This window comes from Malaclemys terrapin, chromosome 10 (assembly GCF_027887155.1).
Source record: "Malaclemys terrapin pileata isolate rMalTer1 chromosome 10, rMalTer1.hap1, whole genome shotgun sequence".
NCBI lineage: Eukaryota > Metazoa > Chordata > Testudines > Emydidae > Malaclemys > Malaclemys terrapin.
The window spans coordinates 12,001,365-12,022,222 of record NC_071514.1 but is presented as its reverse complement, the minus strand read 5'-3'; the positions used below and the strand labels follow the sequence as shown (position 1 = coordinate 12,022,222).

Sequence of the window (20,858 nt, the reverse complement as noted above, 5' to 3'; positions counted from 1 at the left end):
TGGTTCAGGCAGACTGGGCAGGGTGCCTTTCACCTTAAGGTGACTGGTTCAAATCAAATGCTGGTCAGCAGAAAGCAACAGAGGTGACCACCCTACGGCTGTGTGGTGGCACATATGAAACGCGTTGTGTGTGTGTCCTGTTTCCATGGCACTCACTCGCCGCCTTGATGGCAGAGGCACCACACAGGCCAAGTTCAAACCTGGCCTCGGATACTGAGCGACTCGCTGTCCTCTCCAGACGGCGCCTGCCCATCAGGCTTTGAGGCAACGCGGAGAGATTTCCCCCGCTCGGCCTGCTCTGGAAATGAAGAGAGGGCTTCTAGCCTCGGCGCTGGCACAACATTCGCCTCAAAATTAAAAGGACACAGCCGAGGAAGCCACTAACGTACGGGCCGAATTCCACCCCACCCGCTGGGGGTCTCTGCAGAGAGACACAAATAGCATCGTTCTTCTGCAACCGACAAACTGCTCGTTATCCCCCTCCCCCACAGCCGAGTGCAGGGCCTGGGACAACTAGACAGGACAGGCGATCTGCACAAAGAGCACGGGACCTCTCTCTCTCTCTCACAGTGGGGGCCTTGGCAAGAAGGTGAATTTTCACCCTGCTGCAGGCTCCTTCAGCTGCCATCTCCGCCACTTTGCACAGGCCACAAAATAAACAGGAGGGCGGGTTCAGCGAGTTTTACTTGTTGCCAGCCACCTCTGGCATCTTGTCATCCGCCTGCTGTTCCCATCCCTGAATGGGAGTGTCGCAGTGCCCTGCAAAGGAATCTGGTGGGGGGGGGGGGGAAGGGTTGGAACACAACCACAGCTGCAATGCCATGGGAGAAGGGCAAAAGGGAGAGACGTGTGTGTTTGTGGTTTGCCCTTCTGGGGGCGCTGACAGCCTTAGATCCCTGGCCTGCCCCCTTCAATATCTGACCCTTTCTTCGCAGCCTAGACCTATGCCAGGGATGATACGTCTCCTCTGACGATGCTCAGCAATCTGAGGGGGGCCAGATGCAGTGGTGAGAAACCAGAGTCCATCTAGGGGGGCGGGTGAGTGGGGAACCAGGAGTTTGGGAGCAGAGAGTCCAGGGAGAAGGGCTTGATTTTCTGGCCAGGATCCTGTACTTGTGGTGGGCTCGGACTCGGTCTCAATCCGCTGGATAACCTGGCACTTGCGGATGAGACTCAACGGCTTTCTGGGACCCTTTTGTGGAAGGCAGTGGGAGAAAAGGTGATTAAAAGGGTGACCCCAAGGGGGCAGTGTCAGAACGTCACCATCCGCCAGGGGACAGCCCACCCGCCCCATGCCTTTACCTTGGTCGTTGCAGTCGCCGAGGACCCGGGTAGCACTGGTGTGTTGGTGACCTGGACATTCAGGTAGTTATTGTCTATGAGTGGCCAAGCCCCCTGCACTTTGCAGGTCTGGAAGCTGTCTGTGAAAGTCCTGAGGTGGGGGTCCCCAAAGAGCCCGCAGTGGGTGTAGTTTGGGGGGGCTGAGTGCTTGTGAAAGCTCTTCTCGTAGTGGCAGATCTCTGGGCTGTCGGAGCGCTCCTGGCTGTCCCCGGGGGACAGTGTTCGGAGGCGGGGCTGCGAGGTGGGGCCATCTTTGGAGCAGTTGTGTTGGACCATGAGGTCATCTATGCCATGAACGGCGGAGTGGTAGGCCAGGTCCCCCCTGCAGGTGCGAGCCGTGCGGCGGGTGCAGTGGGCGTAGGTGCGGAGAGCCGTGCAGAACTCCGGTGCCTCCTCTGTGCCCAGGTGGTGAGAGCCAGATGTGGCCGCCCAGAACTCAGAGTTACACTTCAGGATCTTGCACTGAGAGGTCGCTGGGGGGGAAAAAACACAGGTGCTGTCAAGATGCCCAATACACGGATCAAATGCAGCACACCACCAAAATGCCACCACTGCTGGCGAGGGCCGTGGCAGCTGGGTAGCAGCACTACCAATAGGTCAAGGCAGGAAGCGAAGAAGAATCCAGTCCCCAGATGAATCCTAAGGGGAAATTAGGAAAGTGGACTAATAGAAATGTAGGGCTGGAAGGGATGTTCAGAGGTCATCAAGTCCAGCCCCATGTTCTGAGGCAAGACTAGGTAAACCTAGACAAGTGTTTCTCAAACTGGGGCCGCCGCTTGTGTAGGGAAAGCCCCTGGCGGGCCGGGATGGTTTGTTTACCTGCTGCGTCTGCAGGTTCGGCCGATCACGGCTCTCACTGGCCGTGGTTAGCCACTCCAGGCCAATGGGAGCTGCTGGAAGCGGCGGCCAGTATGTCCCTTGGCCCGCGCTGCTTCCAGCAGCTCCCATTGCCCTGGAGCAGCGAACCGCAGCCAGTGGGAGCTGCTATCGGCCAGACCTGCGGACGGGGCAGGTAAGCAAACCGGCCCGGCCCGCCAGGGGCTTTCCCTACACAAGCGGTGGCCCCAGTTTGAGAAACACTGACCTAGACCATCCCTGGCAGGTGTTTGTCCAATTTGTTCTTAAAAACCTCCCAAGACAGGGATTCCCTTGGAGGCCTATTCCAGAGCTCAGCCACTCTTAGAATTAGAAAGGTTTTCCAATATCTAACCTAAATCTCCCTTGCTGAAGATTAAGCTCATTACTTATTACTTATGGTCCTACCTTCAGTGAGCGTGGAGAACAACTGAGTACAGTCTCTTTAGAACAGCCCTTAACATATCTGAAGACTCGCCACGTTGGCTGGGATGCTGAGAATAACTTAACATCATTGATTTGGAGGGGAAATACCATTGGGCCTTTAACGTCAGGAGGCTTTTAGGACTTGACATTCAAAAATATGCATGAGCAATTGCGCATCCAAACCGGTGTTACAATGGTGCCATTGATTTGCGTTCGCATTTAGCACAACTGCATGCCTGAAGCAGGTGTTTGTTACAGTGGGCTAGCTAGATGAATAACTGGTCTCCCTATACAGCTGATTTGTATACAGGGGCATTGGCTGTGCGGCTTGGCACACAGCCCTGGGCCTGTCTGTGGACAGTGGGGTAAAGCCAGGCTTTTAGCAGCCGTAAGTGAGGAAGCCCTGGTTTTACACTCCACCCTGCTCTCAGGAAGGGAACTCAGGCAGTTCAGCAGATCCTAGCGTGTCTATTTTCTGACTGACAGGTATGGTTCTGAAGACTGGGGATTTTTCACGGATGTAGCTGCACTAGTGCAAGACCCTAGTGCAGACACACCTAACTAGCATGAACAGTGACTCACACCAGTACAGCACCCCCTTGTGTCCAGCTGGGCTGTCTGCAGTAGGGCAGCTACAGCAGTGCAACCCCCTCAAGTGTAGACAAGCCCTGAATAAAGCCACACCCCTAGCCCAGTAGGTAAAGGCACGGGGCCAAGATTCCTGGCATCAGGTTTGCCTTCTGGGGCCGTTTGTTCACACTCCCTGGGATACCCGATACCTCCCCACCACTATATTGTGCTGCTCTAGCACTGTTCCCAATCGCTGGATCCCTGTTGTGAGTCTCCTCTACTGCACTAAAACCTCTTGCAGGGCAAACGCCTGGCTCCTCCAGGGGTCAGCAACTCACTCAAACCAGCCAACCCAGGAGGCAGCTGCCTGGGGAGTCCGAAAGGCAGAGAGCTGAGAAGGAAATACAGTGTAAAGGAGGAACAAACAAAGTACAAAGGAGCCTTCTCAAGCAGCTATCAATCACCTGATCTCCTGTACCTAGCACCTTGACACAATGCACGTTCCAGCGGCTTCATTAATGCTGGGAACAGTGCGTGCCGACCTCTGGCCCACCTGCCCCCGCCTCAGTGCTTTTCTAAAACTGCAGAGATACGGGTATCAAAGGGAAATGTGTGAAAGGAAACAGGCAAAATCCTAATCAGCCGCTGGCCTCGGTTGTGTAGAGAACAGATCAGCTTCGGCAACATACTAAAGCAGCCTTCTATCGAATCAGCAAGGCTCTGCTCCCGGGTCAATGCAGCCATAGGGGCTGTGCATACTGCCAGCACGCTGCCAACCCTGACTTCTGCAGCTGAGCACTCAGGTGCCCAAAAGCCGAGGTGCAAGACAGGGAAAGGCAAAGTACAATGGGAGTTCAGATTCAGTTCTTTCAGGCGGGACATATTTTCCGCAGAAGGGGGCGTCTCCCCTGCAGCAGGACATGAAAGTGACTCTGCAAAGGCACTAGGCCCAAGGCCCTGCATTGCACAGACAATGCGCTGCCCATGGCAATTGGGAATCTCTCATTGCTCACACTGCTTAAATATTCATGGTGTTTTCCTTTCCCTCCTCCTAATCAGTTCCCTTGGAGCTTGGAGGTCATGGAAACTGTGCAGGATCAGGCCAAAAGCATTTCCAGATGCATTCTGGGGGTGTCTCAAAGCCCTGCATGTTTATTCCTGTCCTGGGCTTTGTTTAGAGGGGAGTTCACAAGGCAGTTACACATGCACAAATAGAATGACAAAACCCAGCACCACTTCATACTGGAAACAGTATATTCAAGTTTTAACTCTTCCCTTGCAGTGTTGGAAACACAACAGGTGCTGGAGAACGAGAAGGGGAACAGGACTATAAACGAAAAGGGACCCTGCATGAAAGCCGTCAGTCTCGGGTCGCTTTCCAAGGGGAATGAAATGCAAAAGGAAATGGCGGAAAGTTTCTGAGTTTAAAAAATCCAGGTTTAACAAGCCCAGGTGCTAGTAGTAACACAGGGAACACAACAGAACCTCACTCGATTTTACCAACACCAAGGTTATGAACCATTTTTCCTGATCGGCCGGAGGAGGGGGTAATCAGAATGAAAATGATGTCAATGAAGAGCAAGTCGATGTCCCTTCACATTGAGATCTTTCAGTGCATTGAAGGGGTTGGAAGGACAAGAAGAAAACAATGCAGTGCACTAGACAGCAACGTATGAACTGGTCTTATGGCAATTTGGGGGTGTTAAATTTTATGAATTTTCCATTCCATGAACTCCTTAATCCCCAGTTAGTTTGTAAAATGGGTGTTCGACTGCATAGGATTATTTTTATTTCAACAGTGCCCACTTAAAACTGAACCATCAATATCCCTTTTCAGTGGATTGCATTTTGCCGGAACATAGTGAATCCCCGTCACATAACCATGGGTTTTTCACCACAGGCCGCTATGTGAGTTGCAGAGAAAGCCTGTTGCTGTGTGTTTCAACCAGATGAGATTTTGCTGTTTGATCACATTACCCCACTGGTACATACCCCGGGGCCTGGATTTATGACCTCTAACTCTAGGCTCTGAATAGTCTATCAAGGCTAAAAGCCACATGTTAAAATTGTCGGTGATTAAACATGGCTGATATACACTGTCCAACAGGACTCATGTGAGGGCATGGTGCATGCCTACCCCAATGATTAGAGACAGAGCGAGTCAGAAGTGACATGCACTATGGGGTCAGGGACACTGCTATAAACGATGAGATTAGCACGCGACGGGACACCTCTGCCGGAGTGTCAGTCTGACTTTGCTGGCACCTGGAATGCAAACAGGCAGCATTTCAAGGTGAGACATTCAAGGTGTGGGTTGGAACGACAAGTTCAGTGTGCAAGGCTGTCATGAAGGGAAATTCCAGCTCCCTTTCTTTGGTGACAAGCCACCCAAGCTCAGGGCTCGTGATGCCACTAAGAATCTCATGACGGAAGAACTAAGTAGATGAAAGGAGCACGGGGGTGATAAAAACAGAATCATGTCCAGAGACCCCATGGTCACCAGCTAAACCATGAATCCGTGGCATCAGGCAATAGGACTTGCAACAGACAACTCAATAAGACTCTCCCTCAGCTGTCAGTAACAGTAGCGCTTAGATGCTCATTTGTAGGAGCCCAGCTATTATCAGGAATAGGGTGCTTTGTGCTGGTCTCTAAGGTGCATCTTTAGCTTGGAACAGGAGGTACAAGCCAAGTTCTGTATTGGCATTTGGGCTATGACCCAAAGCTGGCAATGCAGTAACAAGGGTTTTACGGCTGCGTCACAGGTGCCATCCTCCTTTTGAGACATTAAACTGAGCTCCTCTCTGCCCCTCTCTCAGAACTCGCCGGGAGGGAGCTATGGATCCAGTGGCACTCAGAGCAATAGCCTCAGGGCTGCTCTCTCAGCACCGCAGGGTTCTAATAGCTACGGCCATATGCACGTTATCGCTGAGCACAGGAGGGCTACACATGGCTGGCGTCTAACTCATTACTTTATAAGGTACTCGGGGGAGGGGGGGAAAGAAAAGAAACAGAAAACGAAAAGCCTGTTCCATTCCTTCCCTTGGCCTGTAGGGAGAGCTTTTTTCTTAAAGATCTTATCATTTGGGTTTTGGCAAAATGTTCCGATTTGCTGTTTCGTGCAGGGCCCCATATAAGGCCAGATTTCCAAAGCCAGGTGGCTAAGGAGCAGGACCACACTGTGTGTCTCTGTCTGTGTCTGTGTGTAAGTACGAACGCAGAAGAAACACTTTCACATGCAGTTCTCCCATTTACAGGCGATACACTGACTGGGACGGCACCTCCATTATGGAAAAGACAGGCCAACTAGCTCTGGGTTTGCACCTGGAGCAAGCCAGGGAGGTGGCCCTTCCTACCTAATCTCTCCCCTGCCAGCAGATAAAGACGGCGGCGGGGTCAATTCCATTTCACAGGGCACTGAATAACTGTGGGTCTCAAGTAGGCTGTTTGTGGCCTTGTTCTTTTAATCTGTTGGCAAAGCCTCCCCACCCCCAAGTCCGTGCCTCCCTATCTGATCTGTTCAATAGTGTGATTGTCTGACACCTGGAGCACACACAAACACCTGCGTGACTCATCTGCCCCCCTCCCCCCTCAGCAAGACACGTGTCAGGACTGAGGAACCCAGCAAGCAGAACTATGCAGGAAAAAGACAGCAACCCTTCCCGCTCCCCCCATATGCTTCTCCTCACGTCTCCTATGGCAGAGGCTTTGGTATAAAAGCAAAAACTCATTTGAACAGAAGCCAAGAAACTATGTTTATTCAATTTCATATAATCTATTTTCCATCTCCTCACAATGGATCTGTTTTTCAACCGCAGATGACTGAGCATGGAAACAAGCCCCTCTGCTGCTATCATTCAGAGATGCACGTAGCAAGTCGCCTGAGCGCAGGGATTCTGGGCTAGGGTGACCAGATGTCCCAATTTTATAGGGACGGTCCTGATCTTTGGGTCTTTTTCTTATATAGGTTCCTATTACCCCCCACCCCCTGTCCTGATTTTTCACACTTGCTGTCTGGTCACCCTATTCTGGGCACAGGCCTCGCCCCGGGGGCTTGGACATGGGTGACATTTCACAGCCTGCCCACCCATGTGCCCCCACATCCCATGCCCGTGGGCCTGCTCCCTGGCACTGTGATCATGAATGACGGGGAGGTGGGTCCTTGAGACTCTTTTTCTGTCTCAAGATATGGTCCATGCTATGTAAAGATCTGGGAGCCCGTGGCCTTTGGAAAACTGATAGTCTCACTTTGCTCAATAGTGACCCATCTATCTGTATCAGGGGTGACATTCATGGATTCCCCAGGGAATCCTGACTAGCCCTCCTCAACTGGAACTTTGTAGGGTGCCGAAAAAAAAGGCTCCTGAATGTGGGAGTTTAAAATGGAGGCTAATGGATGTGCAAGAGTTCAAGTAGCCAATCAAAATCTACTGATCTTAAGGCTGGCAGGGATCATTAGATCATCAAATCTGGCCTCCTGTATATCACAGGCCATAGAATTTAACCCAGTTACCCCTGTATTGAATCCAGTAACTTATGTCTGGTTCAAGTATATATTCCAGAAGGAATGCACCACTTCCCTTGGCCGTTTGTTCCAATAGTTAATCGCCCGCACTGTTAAAAATCTGCACCTTATTTCCAATTGGAATTTGTCAGGCTTCAGCTTCTGGCCTTTGGTTCTTGTTAGGCCTTTCTCTGCTAGATTACAGAGTCCTTTTAGTACCTGGTATTTTCTCCCCAGGAGGGTACTTATATTTATACCATAATTAAGTCAACTCTTAATCTCCTTTTTGATAAACTAGATAGATTGAGCTCTTTAAGTCTCTCACAATAAGGTATTTTCTCCAGCCCTCAGATCATTTTTGTCTTTTCTGCCCCTCTCCAATTTTTCAACATCCTTTTTAAAATATGGATACCAGCAGTGGATGCAGCATTCCAGTCTCGATCTAGCCAATGCCGTGTACTTTTACTCATTACTGGGGCAATTTTTTGACCAAAACTTTTTTTGGGGGAAAAAGGCAGATTTGGTGACACCAAAACATTTTGTGAATTTGTGGTGATTTTGCTGCATTGTTTTGGTAGAAAAAGAAAAATTTGGAACCATTTCATTTTGACATTTTTTAAATGAAACTTTCAAATTTTTTTGTTTTGAAATTAATTTGAAAAGAATTCAAAATGCTTAAAATCAAAACAAAATGTTTTGTTCTGGTTTAGATGAAACATTTTGTTTGACCCGAAAGAATTTTTTCCTAACTTTTTTGACTTGCCAAAAATTTCAAAAACGTTGTTTTTGGTTCCACCCAAAATGATTTACATTTTTTTTCAGAATTGCCAGCAAACCAAAAAATCCGTTATCCCTTTATATTTACTCACTGCACCCTTGTGTATAGATCCAAGGATCATACTAGCCCTGAGTCCTCATGTTCAGTTGCTTGTCATATGATCCCAAATCCTTTACTCCTTTCCAAGATAGAGTCTCCCATTCTGTTCCTAGAGGTATAACTAACTTTGCATTTGGCTGTATTAAAACATTTTGTTTGACTAGGCTCGGTTTACCAAGAGATCCAGATCGCTCTGTATGACTGCCCTATGCTCATTATTTACCACTTTATGTCATTCACAAATTTTCTCAGAAGTGATTTTATATTTATTTCCAGATCACTGAGAAAATGTTGAATAATGTCTGGTCTAATAACAATCCCTGCAGAAACCCACCAGAAACACTCCCAATTGATGACAAATCCCCATTGACAACTAATTTGTATGAGCTGTGTGTTAGCCTGTTTTCAGTCCATTTAGCATGTGCTTTATTGATATTGTATTATGCTAATCTTTTAATAATGTCATGCGGTACTAAGTCAAACGCCTTACAAAAATCTAAGTCTACTACAGCTATGCAATTTTCTTTATCAGTCAAATTTGTAATCTCATCAAACAATAAAATCAGGTTGTTTGACAAGACCTAACTTTTTTTTTATAAAGCCATGTTGACTGGTGTTAATTCTACTGCTATTCTTTAATTCTTTATCACTTAAATTCCATATAAGCTTTCCCATTATTTTGCCTGGGATTGATGTGAGGCTAACCGGCATATAGTTATCTGGGCCATCTTGCTTCCCTTTTTGAATATTAGCACAACAGTAACACTCTTACGGTTTTTTTGGAATTTCTCTGGTATTCTAAGATGTCTTAAAAATTAACATCAGTGGGCCAGACATCTCCTCAGCCAATTCTTTTAAGACTCTTGGGTGCAAATTATCCAGGCCTGCCAATTTAAAAATGTTTATCACTAGTAGATGTTGTTTAACATCCTCCTAGATGGACTAAAAAGTACTTCATCATCTTCATGTGATATGAGTACATCCTCCTGTTTCTTTCCAAATACAGAACAGAAATAGTTACTGAACACTTTTCTGTATAATTAATAACAATTTTACCATCTCCATCTAGTAATGGGCCTAGCCCTATACCAGTGTTTCCCAAACTTGGGACGCCGCTTGTTTAGAGAGAGCCCCTGGCGGGCTGGGCCGGTTTGTTTACCTGCCGCATCCACAGGTCCGGCCGATCACGGCTCCCACTGGCTGCGGTTTGCTGCTCCAGGCCAATGGGAGCTGCTGGAAGCGGTGCGGGCCGAGGGACGTACTGGTCGCCACTTCCAGCAGCTCCCATTGGCCTGGAGCAGCAAATCGCGGCCACTGGGAGCCACGATCAGCTGAACCTGAGGACGCAGCAGGTAAACAAACCGGCCCGGCCCGCCAGGGGCTTTCCCTAAACAAGTGGCGTCCCAAGTTTGGGAAACACTGCCCTATACTATTTCATGGATTTCTTTTGTTCCTAATATGCTTTAAAATGCATCTTTATCCATCATAATGAGGTCCAAAATAGAGTTGGGTGCAATACCTTTGGTATCAAAACATCATCATCTATAATTTTTAGAAACTCAAATGATAATTTACTACAGGCTGCATGAGGCCCCCAGCATGACTCCCAAGTCCTCTCATAACAACACAACTTTGCTTTCCACACATTACAGATAGGTGATTTTAACATTCCAATCATGTGAATCTTCCCACCAGATTTCACTAATGTCAATTATATCACATTTCTTCTCATCACTGAGAACTTCCAATTCCTTTTGACTTAGGCTACTTTTGAAAATGGGACATAGGCTCCTAAGTCACTTAGGTGCTTTTGAAGCATTTACCTATAAACTAATTGTATATATGCTAGTGTGTAAATACGTCTGTGTGTAAGACTCACATTCAGTATGAACTTTTATTGGAGCACGTATCAAAACACTCTATTACCTATGGCCAAACTCCTCAGATCTGAGGGCCTAGATTTCAAAGATGCTGTATGCCTGGGATTTTGGGTGCTCAGCCCATGTGAAAATCAGGTCACTTAGGTACAGGTGCCTACTTAGGAATTAAGGAACCTAACTTCAGGTTTGAAAAAATGTGACTTGTATGTTTTCATATTCCCAGTTCATTCTTCCTACACACAGAGAGACACATGGGGAGGGGGGGAGAGAAGAGGGGAGAGGAACAACATATAAGCTGCTATTTGAAAAGTCACAGAACAAGATGAGTTCCACCAAGACTTCAGGGAATCCAAAGACAAATTAATGAGCCCTGGTCTACAATTAAAGGTTAGCCACCCATGAGCACCATAGTTAAGCTGACCTAACCCTGGGAGTAGCTGTGGCTAGACCGAGGTTGGAAGTATCTCACTACAGTGACATAGCCCAGTGCTGCCATTGTAGTGCCTATACATAACCTTAGTTACAAGTCCCTGCAAGAAACCCTCATCCCAGCAGATCATTCCATACCAAACACCTACAGGTTTCAGAGTAGCAGCCATGTTAGTCTGTATCCGCAAAAAGAACAGGAGTACTTGTGGCACCTTAGAGACTAACAAATTTATTTGAGCATAAGCTTTCGTGGACTACAGCTCTCGGTATGTATATCTATCTCCTCGCTATATGTTCCATTCTATGCGACCGATGAAGTGGGCTGTAACCCACGAAAGCTTGTGCTCAAATAAATTTGTTAGTCTCTAAGGTGCCACAAGTACTCCTGTTCTTTTTTGCAAACACCTACAGTGGATTTTCCCTGGTTCTCCTTCTGGAAGAAGAAACTGAATGAGAAATGCAGTGGTGGTTGTCTTTTGGTGGGGGCGGAGGAATGCATCGAGGGGGCAAGGAATAGCCTATGTGTGTGCGTGTGTGTATATATGTGCATGAGTAGGAGGAAAAGGTTGGCACTGGAGGATATGGAAACGTATGTAATACTACATATTAACAACTACTATAATACATCTCATGTTGTGTTTGCGTACCCAACCAGTCAGAATCTGCACTTTGTGTGAATGCCTGTTTGTGCGTCTACTTTGTGTCCTGTGTGTGCGTGTGTGTACGGTGAAGGCAGTGTGTGTATAATGTGCACTAGGTATATTATGTGTAATTACTCTGTGTGCATGTATACCTGCGGCCTGTCACGCTGCTGATAGAAATAAGCCCATAACTGCCTGGTCTGTGGTGTATGGAGAAAGTTGACAGAGAAAACAAAAACCTCCATCCCACCAGCTTGACTGATTGATGGCGTCCCTTGAATAGAGTCCAACTATGTTTCAGCAGGAGGAGGGGGAGGAACCATGCAGAGAAGAAGAGCCTAGTGGCCATCTGACCCAGGCTGTGTGAAAGGATTTGTGCATCATGGCAGCATTAGTTTCTTCCAGCGACCTCCTTTGAACTGTTAATCAAGCACAATCTTGCAGAATAATAGCCTGATTATTATTGCCTTGTTTGCATAACAAAGAGGCCCAATAAAACTGATTTGACTGAGCTCAGAGGGGGTGTGAAAGATCTGTCCTGAGAAAGTCCCTGCAGGAATGCAGCAAACTGCTCCCAAGTCTCAACCCAGGAAGAAAGACAATGCAATTTGCCATCAAGAAAAAACCCAATAGACCAATAAATTACCCATGTGCAAAGGGATTAGATCAGGTTTCAGCTGCATTGGAGTGGGGGTGGGGAGATACTGAAGGGGGAAAATAAACCTGACTCTCTTAAAGTGGCAGTGCTCATTTTTGAGGGAATGGAGGGTGGGGGATCATTTTGTATTATGGGCTGGATTCTGCCCTCCTTTACACCAGCTTAAATCTGGAGGAAATGCAAGACTTCAAGGTAAATGCACTTTGATGGAGTTGCTCCAAATGTCTGCTGGTGTAACTGAGAGCAATGTTCATCCATGCAATCCCCTTTTTAACCCAGTCATCGTCCCTACCTGCATCTGTGCTGGAGAGCACGGGGAAGAGATTTCTCAAGGTATTTACTTAGGTTTTTTGGCCCTGCCAGTTTCTTTAAACATAACTGGGCTATTTCATTTCCAATGTCTGTCATTCAAGTGAGTGGACATTGGAGCCCTTGTCCCTCGTCCTCTCCCTTTTGTTTCCCACTGGGGAGTCCCTCCTCCCCTGGCATCACAAAATCATGGAGCACATAGAGGTGGAAAAATGCAGTCAGGGTCTTCTCTGGCAACAGATGCTACAAGAAGAGCCCTGGATTGTCTTTGTCACTTTGCTTTTTGTGTTCAGACAATCAGTTGACCATGGATCCAGAATGCCTTGCAAGGAAGCAAACGTTTCTCCTCCCCTACAAATGTCCTACTCAAGCGCAGCAAGGTTTTCTCCTGCAGCCAGGAGAAGCTTTCGCCTCCGACCCTTGCATGGAAAGGGGAGAGCCATTAATCAAAGCCGGGGAGATCTTCACTAGTCCCCACAGCAGCTGGAAGCGAGTTTTCCAACCTGGGTAGACAGACTCGGGCTAACAAGTCTGGAGCTTGCATGCTAAAAATAGCAGTGTGGGTCTTGCAGCTCTCAAGCCTATGGTGTTGGGTGGGCTTGAGCCCCGTTGATGTGAAGCTTGTCTACCCAGGTTAGGAGGCTTACTCCCAGATGCAGGGTAGACACCCAACTGAGCCTCTTGTGTGAGATGCTCAAAAAGGTGAACTTCACAGCTTGGAAATAGGTGTTCCTAGGAAAGGAGATCGCTAACCGGGGTGTTTACATTTGAAGCCACAAAGAGCCACAGATCCACCCCTCCTTCACTGTTAAACTTCTTGAGACTCGGGATCAGGGTTCAGTGTTTCTCTTGCAACAGATACTGCTAACAGCTAAATGACGGCAGCCTAGTATCCAAGAGGCCACAGTTCTATTCCTTGGTCCACCGCTGACTCACTATAGATGAGCCCCGTGCCTCTGTTTCCTCACCTGTAAAATGGTGTTAGTGAAACTTAGATCTATGGGTGAGAAACAGTGGCCAGGAATACTGGTGTGTCATCACAGCAAGCATGAAATCTTGAAAGCCAGGCTTGCTTGGCAGGTAAGGGAAGGAAGGGCTGCTTTCACAACACCAACAGGTCACCCAAGATCTCAGCTGCTTAATAAAGGTGGGTAAAGCACTGTTTATAGGTGAGAAAACGGAGGCCTAGAGCAATGAAATGACCGCCCAATGTCACTCAGTGACATAGTGGGGAATTCACAGCAAAGTTTTCCAACTTCTAGTCCCGTCCTCTAACCAGGAGACTCAGCGCCCACCTCAATACGTCCCGATGGGACTTTGTATCCAGCTCCATCAGAAAGGAGCAGACAAATCCATTCGGGCTCTGACAGCAGCTTGGGCTCTTAGATCATTTTGCCACTGCGGTTCCTTTGCCCTTCACCTTTAAGGTGGGATTCCAGAGTCACTTACAATATCCATCTTCCCACCTCCGAGTTTGATAAGCCATTGGGATGAGCTGGGCATCAGACCTTTCTCCATGAGACTCAGGCTCACAGCTGAGCCGAGGTTGTTTTCACATCAATAGCGTTTTGCCCAGGCCTTGTTCTGTTCAGACTGTGTTACAGGCACAACCCCTCACCACAGCTGTATGACTGTAGCCAGGCCTGGTTAGCAGATCCTCTGTGCAGTCAGTGCCACAAAGGCTGCTGTGGGAAAGCGCTTTGCCCGAGAGGTGTGTGTTTTCTCTAGGAATAATCTGCCCCCACCACTTTCTTCTGAAATTTCAACCCTTCAACACTGAGCTAAATGAGATACAAAAATGAGGAGACAGAGAAAAGCCCCAAGCACATAAATCTGAACGAGGCAAATTTTCACAATTAAACGGCCTGCCAAGAATTGCGGCATTTCAATTAGAGGCGTTGATTTGAGTGCAGGGCGTGGAGAGTCAGCTGCCTGACTTTCACAGATGTCAGCTAGAACCTCGCACAACCTAGGGGAAATTCACACAAACACACGTACGGCCCTGTGTCTCACACTGTAGCCTCTCGCTATGGTCTGATGAGGGTGAGGAACAAATCTTTTATGTAGATCTGTTCACAAATACACTGTCTCTCACTTCCCCACCCCGCCCTATACATCCCCACTCTCACACCACCAACCGAGCTGATACTCAACTTGTTCTATCCGACTCAAATTGCAATGGAAGTGATGCACGAAATCCATGAACCCTCCAAACACTAATGGCCCACCTAGATCCCAGTCCCTGATATTCACTGTTTTTTTTTCTAAAAGGTGCCCAATGCTGGAGCCACTGGGCGCAAGTTCTAAATGTCAGAGAAGAAATGAAAAAAATCAAAACCAAATGTATCCCCCTGACTCTCTACTCCCTGCTCATTCATCCATCCCTGCCCCCGGCAAATGCCTGTGAAGAGAGACGGGTTTTGTGTTGTGCCGTAAAGGTCAGCTAACTCAGCTCTGTCAGAGCACTGTGGGGAGCAAATTCCAGAGTCTGGGGTCCTCCAGCAGGAACACTCTGCCACATGCACCAGCCACTGAACCCCACGGGCATGTAGGGGATGTCACATGACCTCACAGCCATGGGCGGGGGGGAGGAAAGATGGGTTTCTCAGAACCCAGGCCATATAACTGTAGGGCTTTGGAGACTGAAGCCAATAGCACTCAAAAGAGGCCAGGAAGCCAATATCTAACAGGAGGCTTAAGCCACAGAGCCCCCTTCCTGGTGGGTTATTCCGTAGAACAGTCATGACTCAAGTGAAATACATTCTCTGTCCTACTCCCCAGATATGACCACACATTTAGGGCCCAATTGGGCACCCATGAAAATAAATGGCAAAACTACCATGGGATCAAGACTGGGCCTTTCAGCTCCCCCAAAAACCCAGCCGATGCTCCACCCTGACGAACTCACTGATCTCACCTCTGTAGAGACTTGCATTCTCCCTCCCCAAGTGGAGCTCCCTGTAGCCATGTGCAGGACATTAGACAGAGCTGCTCAGTCTGCACTTAGATGGCTACTTGTGCATAGGGAGCCAGCTTGTTCTTTTGCAGTAAAAACCCTATGACTTCATCGAAGGGATGGCATCTGGTTTTGCAATTGGACATAATTCAATTCTCCCTCCTCGCTACAGAAACTTCTGCGGGTGGAGCGGTGATTTTGTAGCAAGATTGCGCTCGAGTGCAAAGAAATCTTGAGGTTACAGTTGAAATCCCCGTTATTGTTATTACAGTTCACGCAAAAAAAAAAAGGCCGGGTTATGGGACTCCTGCTCTTAATTACAATATTTGTCAATTGTAGGTTACAAAGCCTTTTAAAAGCATTTATGAGTGAATTTAGTCCTCATGAAAGAAAGGGACTAACAGCCTGTAGAGCGATGCACAGTGTGGCTGCAATGCAACTCAATCCTGACCTGCAGCACCCCATATATTTCAACCCCAAATCCTCTGTCAGTGCCCATCAGTTCTTGCTCCCACCACTGCGCTGCCAAAACCCCTCAATCCTGACACACACACCCCTGCAAACCGATGGCTGATATGTCAGTCCTGGGTTCTCCACGCAGCTTCGCTGATGCACCTCAGTCCTGACTTGCAGCCCCTTCTGCTAGTCCAGTTCTGGGTCGCTTGCCCACAGCTCTGTCAAACAACAAAGCAAAAAAGAGCAAAACCTGCAGCATCCCCCTGCTCTTCTAGTCCTTGACACCCCCTCGGCTCTGCCAATGCACCTCCAGGCGAACCCACAGCAACACCCCCATTATTCGAATCCTGGGCCTGTGCTGAGACGAGACTGACAATTGTGCGCAACCGGGCCAAAGAGTGTGGTGATTTAAGTGATGTGTCCCTCAAGGATTTGGATGAGAAACCCTAAAACTTTTTGTCACTGTAGCCTGACCCAGCATTTCGGCCCAGGTCTCTAGAGGTAGCAGGTTGGTGCAGAAACCCACTAAGCCCCCGGGTAAAGAAGTTTTTATGACTGCATAGCTCTATGATCACTTTTATGTGCACGTCTGACGTGGTGCAGCTGTTCATGCCACAGAAGAAGAAAACCTCAGCTGCTGCTATTATAAACCCAAAGTTCCCCATAACATCTCCCGGTTCCTATTAACCAGGGGCTTGGAATTAAAGAGCGGCAATTCCCATAAAAAAAGCCCACACCATGTGCATTTAAAAACAAGGCACCTCCTTTTAGCCCCAATATGATTCTCAGCGGCAATTGTGCAAAACTCCCCATTCCAAATAAGAGACCAGCTTCAGCACAGCAAGAAACCTGTGAAGCCCAAATCCTTCCAGCTCTACATTTGAGTCCTGTCACTCTTCTCCATTATAACACCTAACACAAGAGCCATCCCTGTGGCCACTCTGCCATATCTCCCCAGGACTGGGAATACTCCAAGCGCTGTCACTTTAAGGGTTGAGAAGGTGTTGTTTTAACAACCTCTAAGCCCCCCTTCTCAGTTTCAGCTTAGTGCTGAGATCACATCCCTCACTGCTGCTAAGAGACAAAAGCCATTTATCAACCTATCTGATAAACCTCCAATAGGCCTGGATCCTTATCTGGGATAAACCACACTGCCTGGATGGATTGGAGGCATTAATTCCCACTCCTTGGAGAAAGGGGCTTATTACAGCAAATATTAGGGTCACTTCATCAAGGGGAACTGCATCGGCTTCTCAGCTAGACCCAAAAGCAACAGCAGCTTCCTACAGAGTGTGGTACAGGGGACAAACCCAGGAGTCCTTCTTAGGCAAAACTCATAGGGCCAGATTTTCAATACAGTTCAGCTCCCATTTAGGCCCTGAAATAAAGGGCTGGATTTTAACAAGAGCTCAGCACAGGGGGTGCTGAGTGCCACATACGTTACCCTAAGGGCCGCAAACGGGGGCTACCAGATACTGAGCACTTTTAGAAACAAGGCCCTAATAATGAGGGCTGGGCACTTGCAAATTGAGCCTAGATCCTTGGGAAATCTGACCCCTAGACTCCTCCATAGGAGATTTGCTTAGGGAAGAGGGAATACAAAATGTCAGGATTTGGTTTGATTCTCCCACCGGCTGTTTTGTACCAGTGCAACTCCACAATGGGGTTACTCCTGAGCCATGCTGGGGTGAGAGGAAAATCCGGTCCCATGGTGCAAATGAGGAACTCAGGGCAAGCCACTAGGGTCAAAGCACCGGGAGATCTGAATGTTTCATTAAAAGCAAAAAATCAAGAAAAAGTGCAGGGCTTGGTGGGGCACTCAGCTCACACACCGAGCGCTCTGTCGGAACAGGCTGGGTGCAGCGCTCAGCACGGCCCCTCTAAAACAGGCTGTAACTTTTAGAAGCAGTTTTAAGACTCCATCAGGGTTACAGCACCTCTTTACTATGTGCTGCTGAGATGTGAATTAGCAGGAGGCAGAATGGAGAGAAGGGGGGAGACACCCAGGTGCAGACACCCCTTTTCCTTCCTCCTACCTTGTGGACCCCTATTAAAATGCAGAGCGAGGGACAAGCATAATGAATGAGGAGCATGGTCTAGATTTGTGCCCAAACTCCTCTGAGCAGTTCACAGTGGGTCTTGATTACCCAGTTTTGCCAGTTCCTTGAAATATATTTGGCTGTTGAGGGGAGAATTAAAAACAAAACACAAACACACAGATCTAATATCAAGTTCTTTCTTGCATGGCAAACTCAGCCCCAGCACTTTGACTCGAAGGCTGCGTAAAGAACTTAAGCAACATGTATCAGATCTGATCAAAAACTCCCCACAATGTGAAGCTCTGCATTCAGTTTTCTTGGGGCTAAAATATCCCAGTGACCAGGGAGATCTAGGTGGACATGTTGATCCTAATATTTCAACGAAGGGGTTTATTTTACTGTATCAGGGAGGTGGTTAATTTATTTATTTATTGCATGTGTTAGAGACATAGCTTAAGAGATTTAGATAGTGCCAAAGAAATGCATGGGCAATAGAAAAGGGAGAAATGCAATACAAATAAAACAGGGGATTTAACTTTCGGGCTTTTCTTTTTTCTTCCCCCCCCCCTCCTCCCCTCAAATGAAAAAAAAAAAGAGGTAAAGAAACTGGAGAGTTTTGGAAGGAACAAATCTGCCTCTGTGGAGTTGGTTTCCCCTCCCCCAACAAAAACAAGCACTCACGGCTCGAAGGAATTTGCAGGCACAGATCTGCCAAAAACATTGTGAAAAACTATGGGGGATTCATTGGAAACAGATGGCGTTTTCAGCTGTATTTCTGAAATTCTCTCCTTTTCTGACACAATACAAACAAACCGGGGTAAGGCGGAGGGTGGCCCTCAAATGTTATCAAACAGAAAGATTAGCAATAGCTGCAAGTGTATGTAGGTGTGCGCGCCGGGGAAGCGGTAATGGGGGGGGAGGGGGTGCCAGGCTTTGGGAAGGGGAATCAGACCCTTGCGGGGCCATCTGACTTGCTTTTACCCTGTGACAGGAGCAACCTCTTCAACCCCAGCGAAGTGAAGTTTTCTAACTGAGCAATGGCCCAGCAGAGGAGACAGGCAGTGTTAAAAACCCAACCACGGCCAGGCTGGTTCGGGAAAGGAGGGAATGTGTGATGACCCCCCTCCATCCCAACGCTGTTGGGTCGGATTCACCGGTGTGTTACTCCAGTTTTATCCCAGTGCAACTCCCTCGAAACAAACGAGGTCACGCTGGTGTCCAGCTGCAGTGATAGGCGCAGTGGATCGGGACCATTAATGTGTATGCCAGTGTGTGTATTTAAACATCCCTTCAGATGGCCAGAGGTTGCATGAGTGCTAAGCCTGCCCCCCCAAATCACAGCTCAAGATTCAGTCCCTTATCACAGCCTCGCTTTTTAAAAGCACAAGGAACATTTCAGACTTGAAGCCAACTTCTCTAGTTCCCCACCAGCTGAGCGCATGCAACCAGTCAATGGGCACAACCTGGCATTTAGTAGCTATTTCCCTGGTCACTTTTTCCCTTCTTCCACTGCACACGGCAAACCTAGACTAGCCTGCCTGAGACGGCAGGAGGGGGGATATTTTCTGCCTCTTAATAACAATGCTCGGATCGCATTAGCGTCTCCCTATTTATCCACTCTGATCACCTCCCTCCTGGAGGGACAAGGTCTGTGGAGGCACCAGCGACAGACAGAATCAGAGGTCAAGGAAGAAGAAAAAAAACACGAGGGGGTTTGTGCTGAAAGCTTTTAAACATGTGGCGAACTGCTGCAGAGAGGGAGAGAGAGACAGAGAGGCCCCCAGACAGGGGGTAACTGAAACGGCCAGCAAAGGCTTTGTACGAAAAGTCTTCAACCCAAGGGGCTGTTCCTTACCTGCAGGGAAGATGCAGAGAAAGACAGGGAGGATTTGGAAGAATCCCAGGGCTGTAGATCCTGCCCCTCTCCCCATACCCATCCATCCAGCTCGAGCTTTAACCACTATCCTCTCCCTGGAAGAAGAGTTTAAAAAAAAAAAAAAGAGAGAGAGAGAGTGGAAGAAAAATAAAGGGAAAAATAAATCAATCGAAAGGAAGGAGAGAAACTGAAAAGAATCCCTCAGCCCCCCAGCGAGCGAATGTCTGTCTAGCTGGGCAGGGCAGGGAGCCCTAGCTGGCAGGCTCCAGTCGCCTCTGCGCTGAAATTACACAGACTTTTTTTTTCTTCTTCTTCTTCTTCTCTCCTTTCCCCCTTACAAAACAGTCCAAACCATCAATCATCCCCGCTGCCTTCCAATGTCTACTGAGCTCTTCCTTTCCTCCAGTCACGAGCCAGCGTCTCCGCCTCCCAGGGCAGGCAGGCTCCTCTTACAGCCATGCAGCGCACTGAAGCAGGAGGGTGGGAGAAAGAAAGAGGCGGAGGAATTAATTCATTCCATGCACTAGTCTGGAGCAATGAGAGAGAGAGAGAGAGGCCGGTTGCACTAAAGAACTAACCCCAGAAACCCCTAACCCCCAGAACACCCTTCTGGAAAGAGAAACACACCCAGATACTGGCGAGGCTGGACAGGGTCTGCCTGGCTGGGGATCAGGCTTCCTTCTGTACTAGGGTGACCAGATGTCCCGATTTTATAGGGTCAGTCCTGATATTTGGGCCTTTTTCTTATATAGGATCCTATAACCCCCCCACCCCCGTCCCGATTTTTCACACTTGCTGTCTGGTCACCCTATTCTGTACTGACAGCGGGACTGACTGTAAAAGGGACAGTGCTGGGTCCCGGATTTCGCTCCCAGCCTTTCACAGTTTGGTTTGCGAGTCACCCAAAAATAATGTTTTTTTTTTTTTTCTAGCTGCCAGCAAGTGCCTGGGTTCTGAAAATCCAGCAGGGTTTCCTCTGCCGCCTACCTAGTGAGGCAGCCACGCTGGGCACTGACACAAAGGGTAACTGGTGTAGCCCCC

General features: G+C 48.3%; 1 protein-coding gene across 1 annotated transcript in view; it reads right to left on the bottom strand.

The window, feature by feature from the left end:
• Positions 1 to 20,858, bottom strand: part of RGMA (repulsive guidance molecule BMP co-receptor a) — a 36,164-nt gene that overhangs the window by 6,854 nt on the left and 8,452 nt on the right. Inside the window, exons 2-3 of the mRNA XM_054042604.1 lie at positions 19,797 to 19,912; positions 1,303 to 1,814 (exon numbers count right to left, since the gene is read on the bottom strand). Coding sequence (XP_053898579.1) covers positions 1,303 to 1,814; positions 19,797 to 19,912 — 628 coding nt within the window. The remainder of the gene's footprint in view (positions 1 to 1,302; positions 1,815 to 19,796; positions 19,913 to 20,858) is intronic.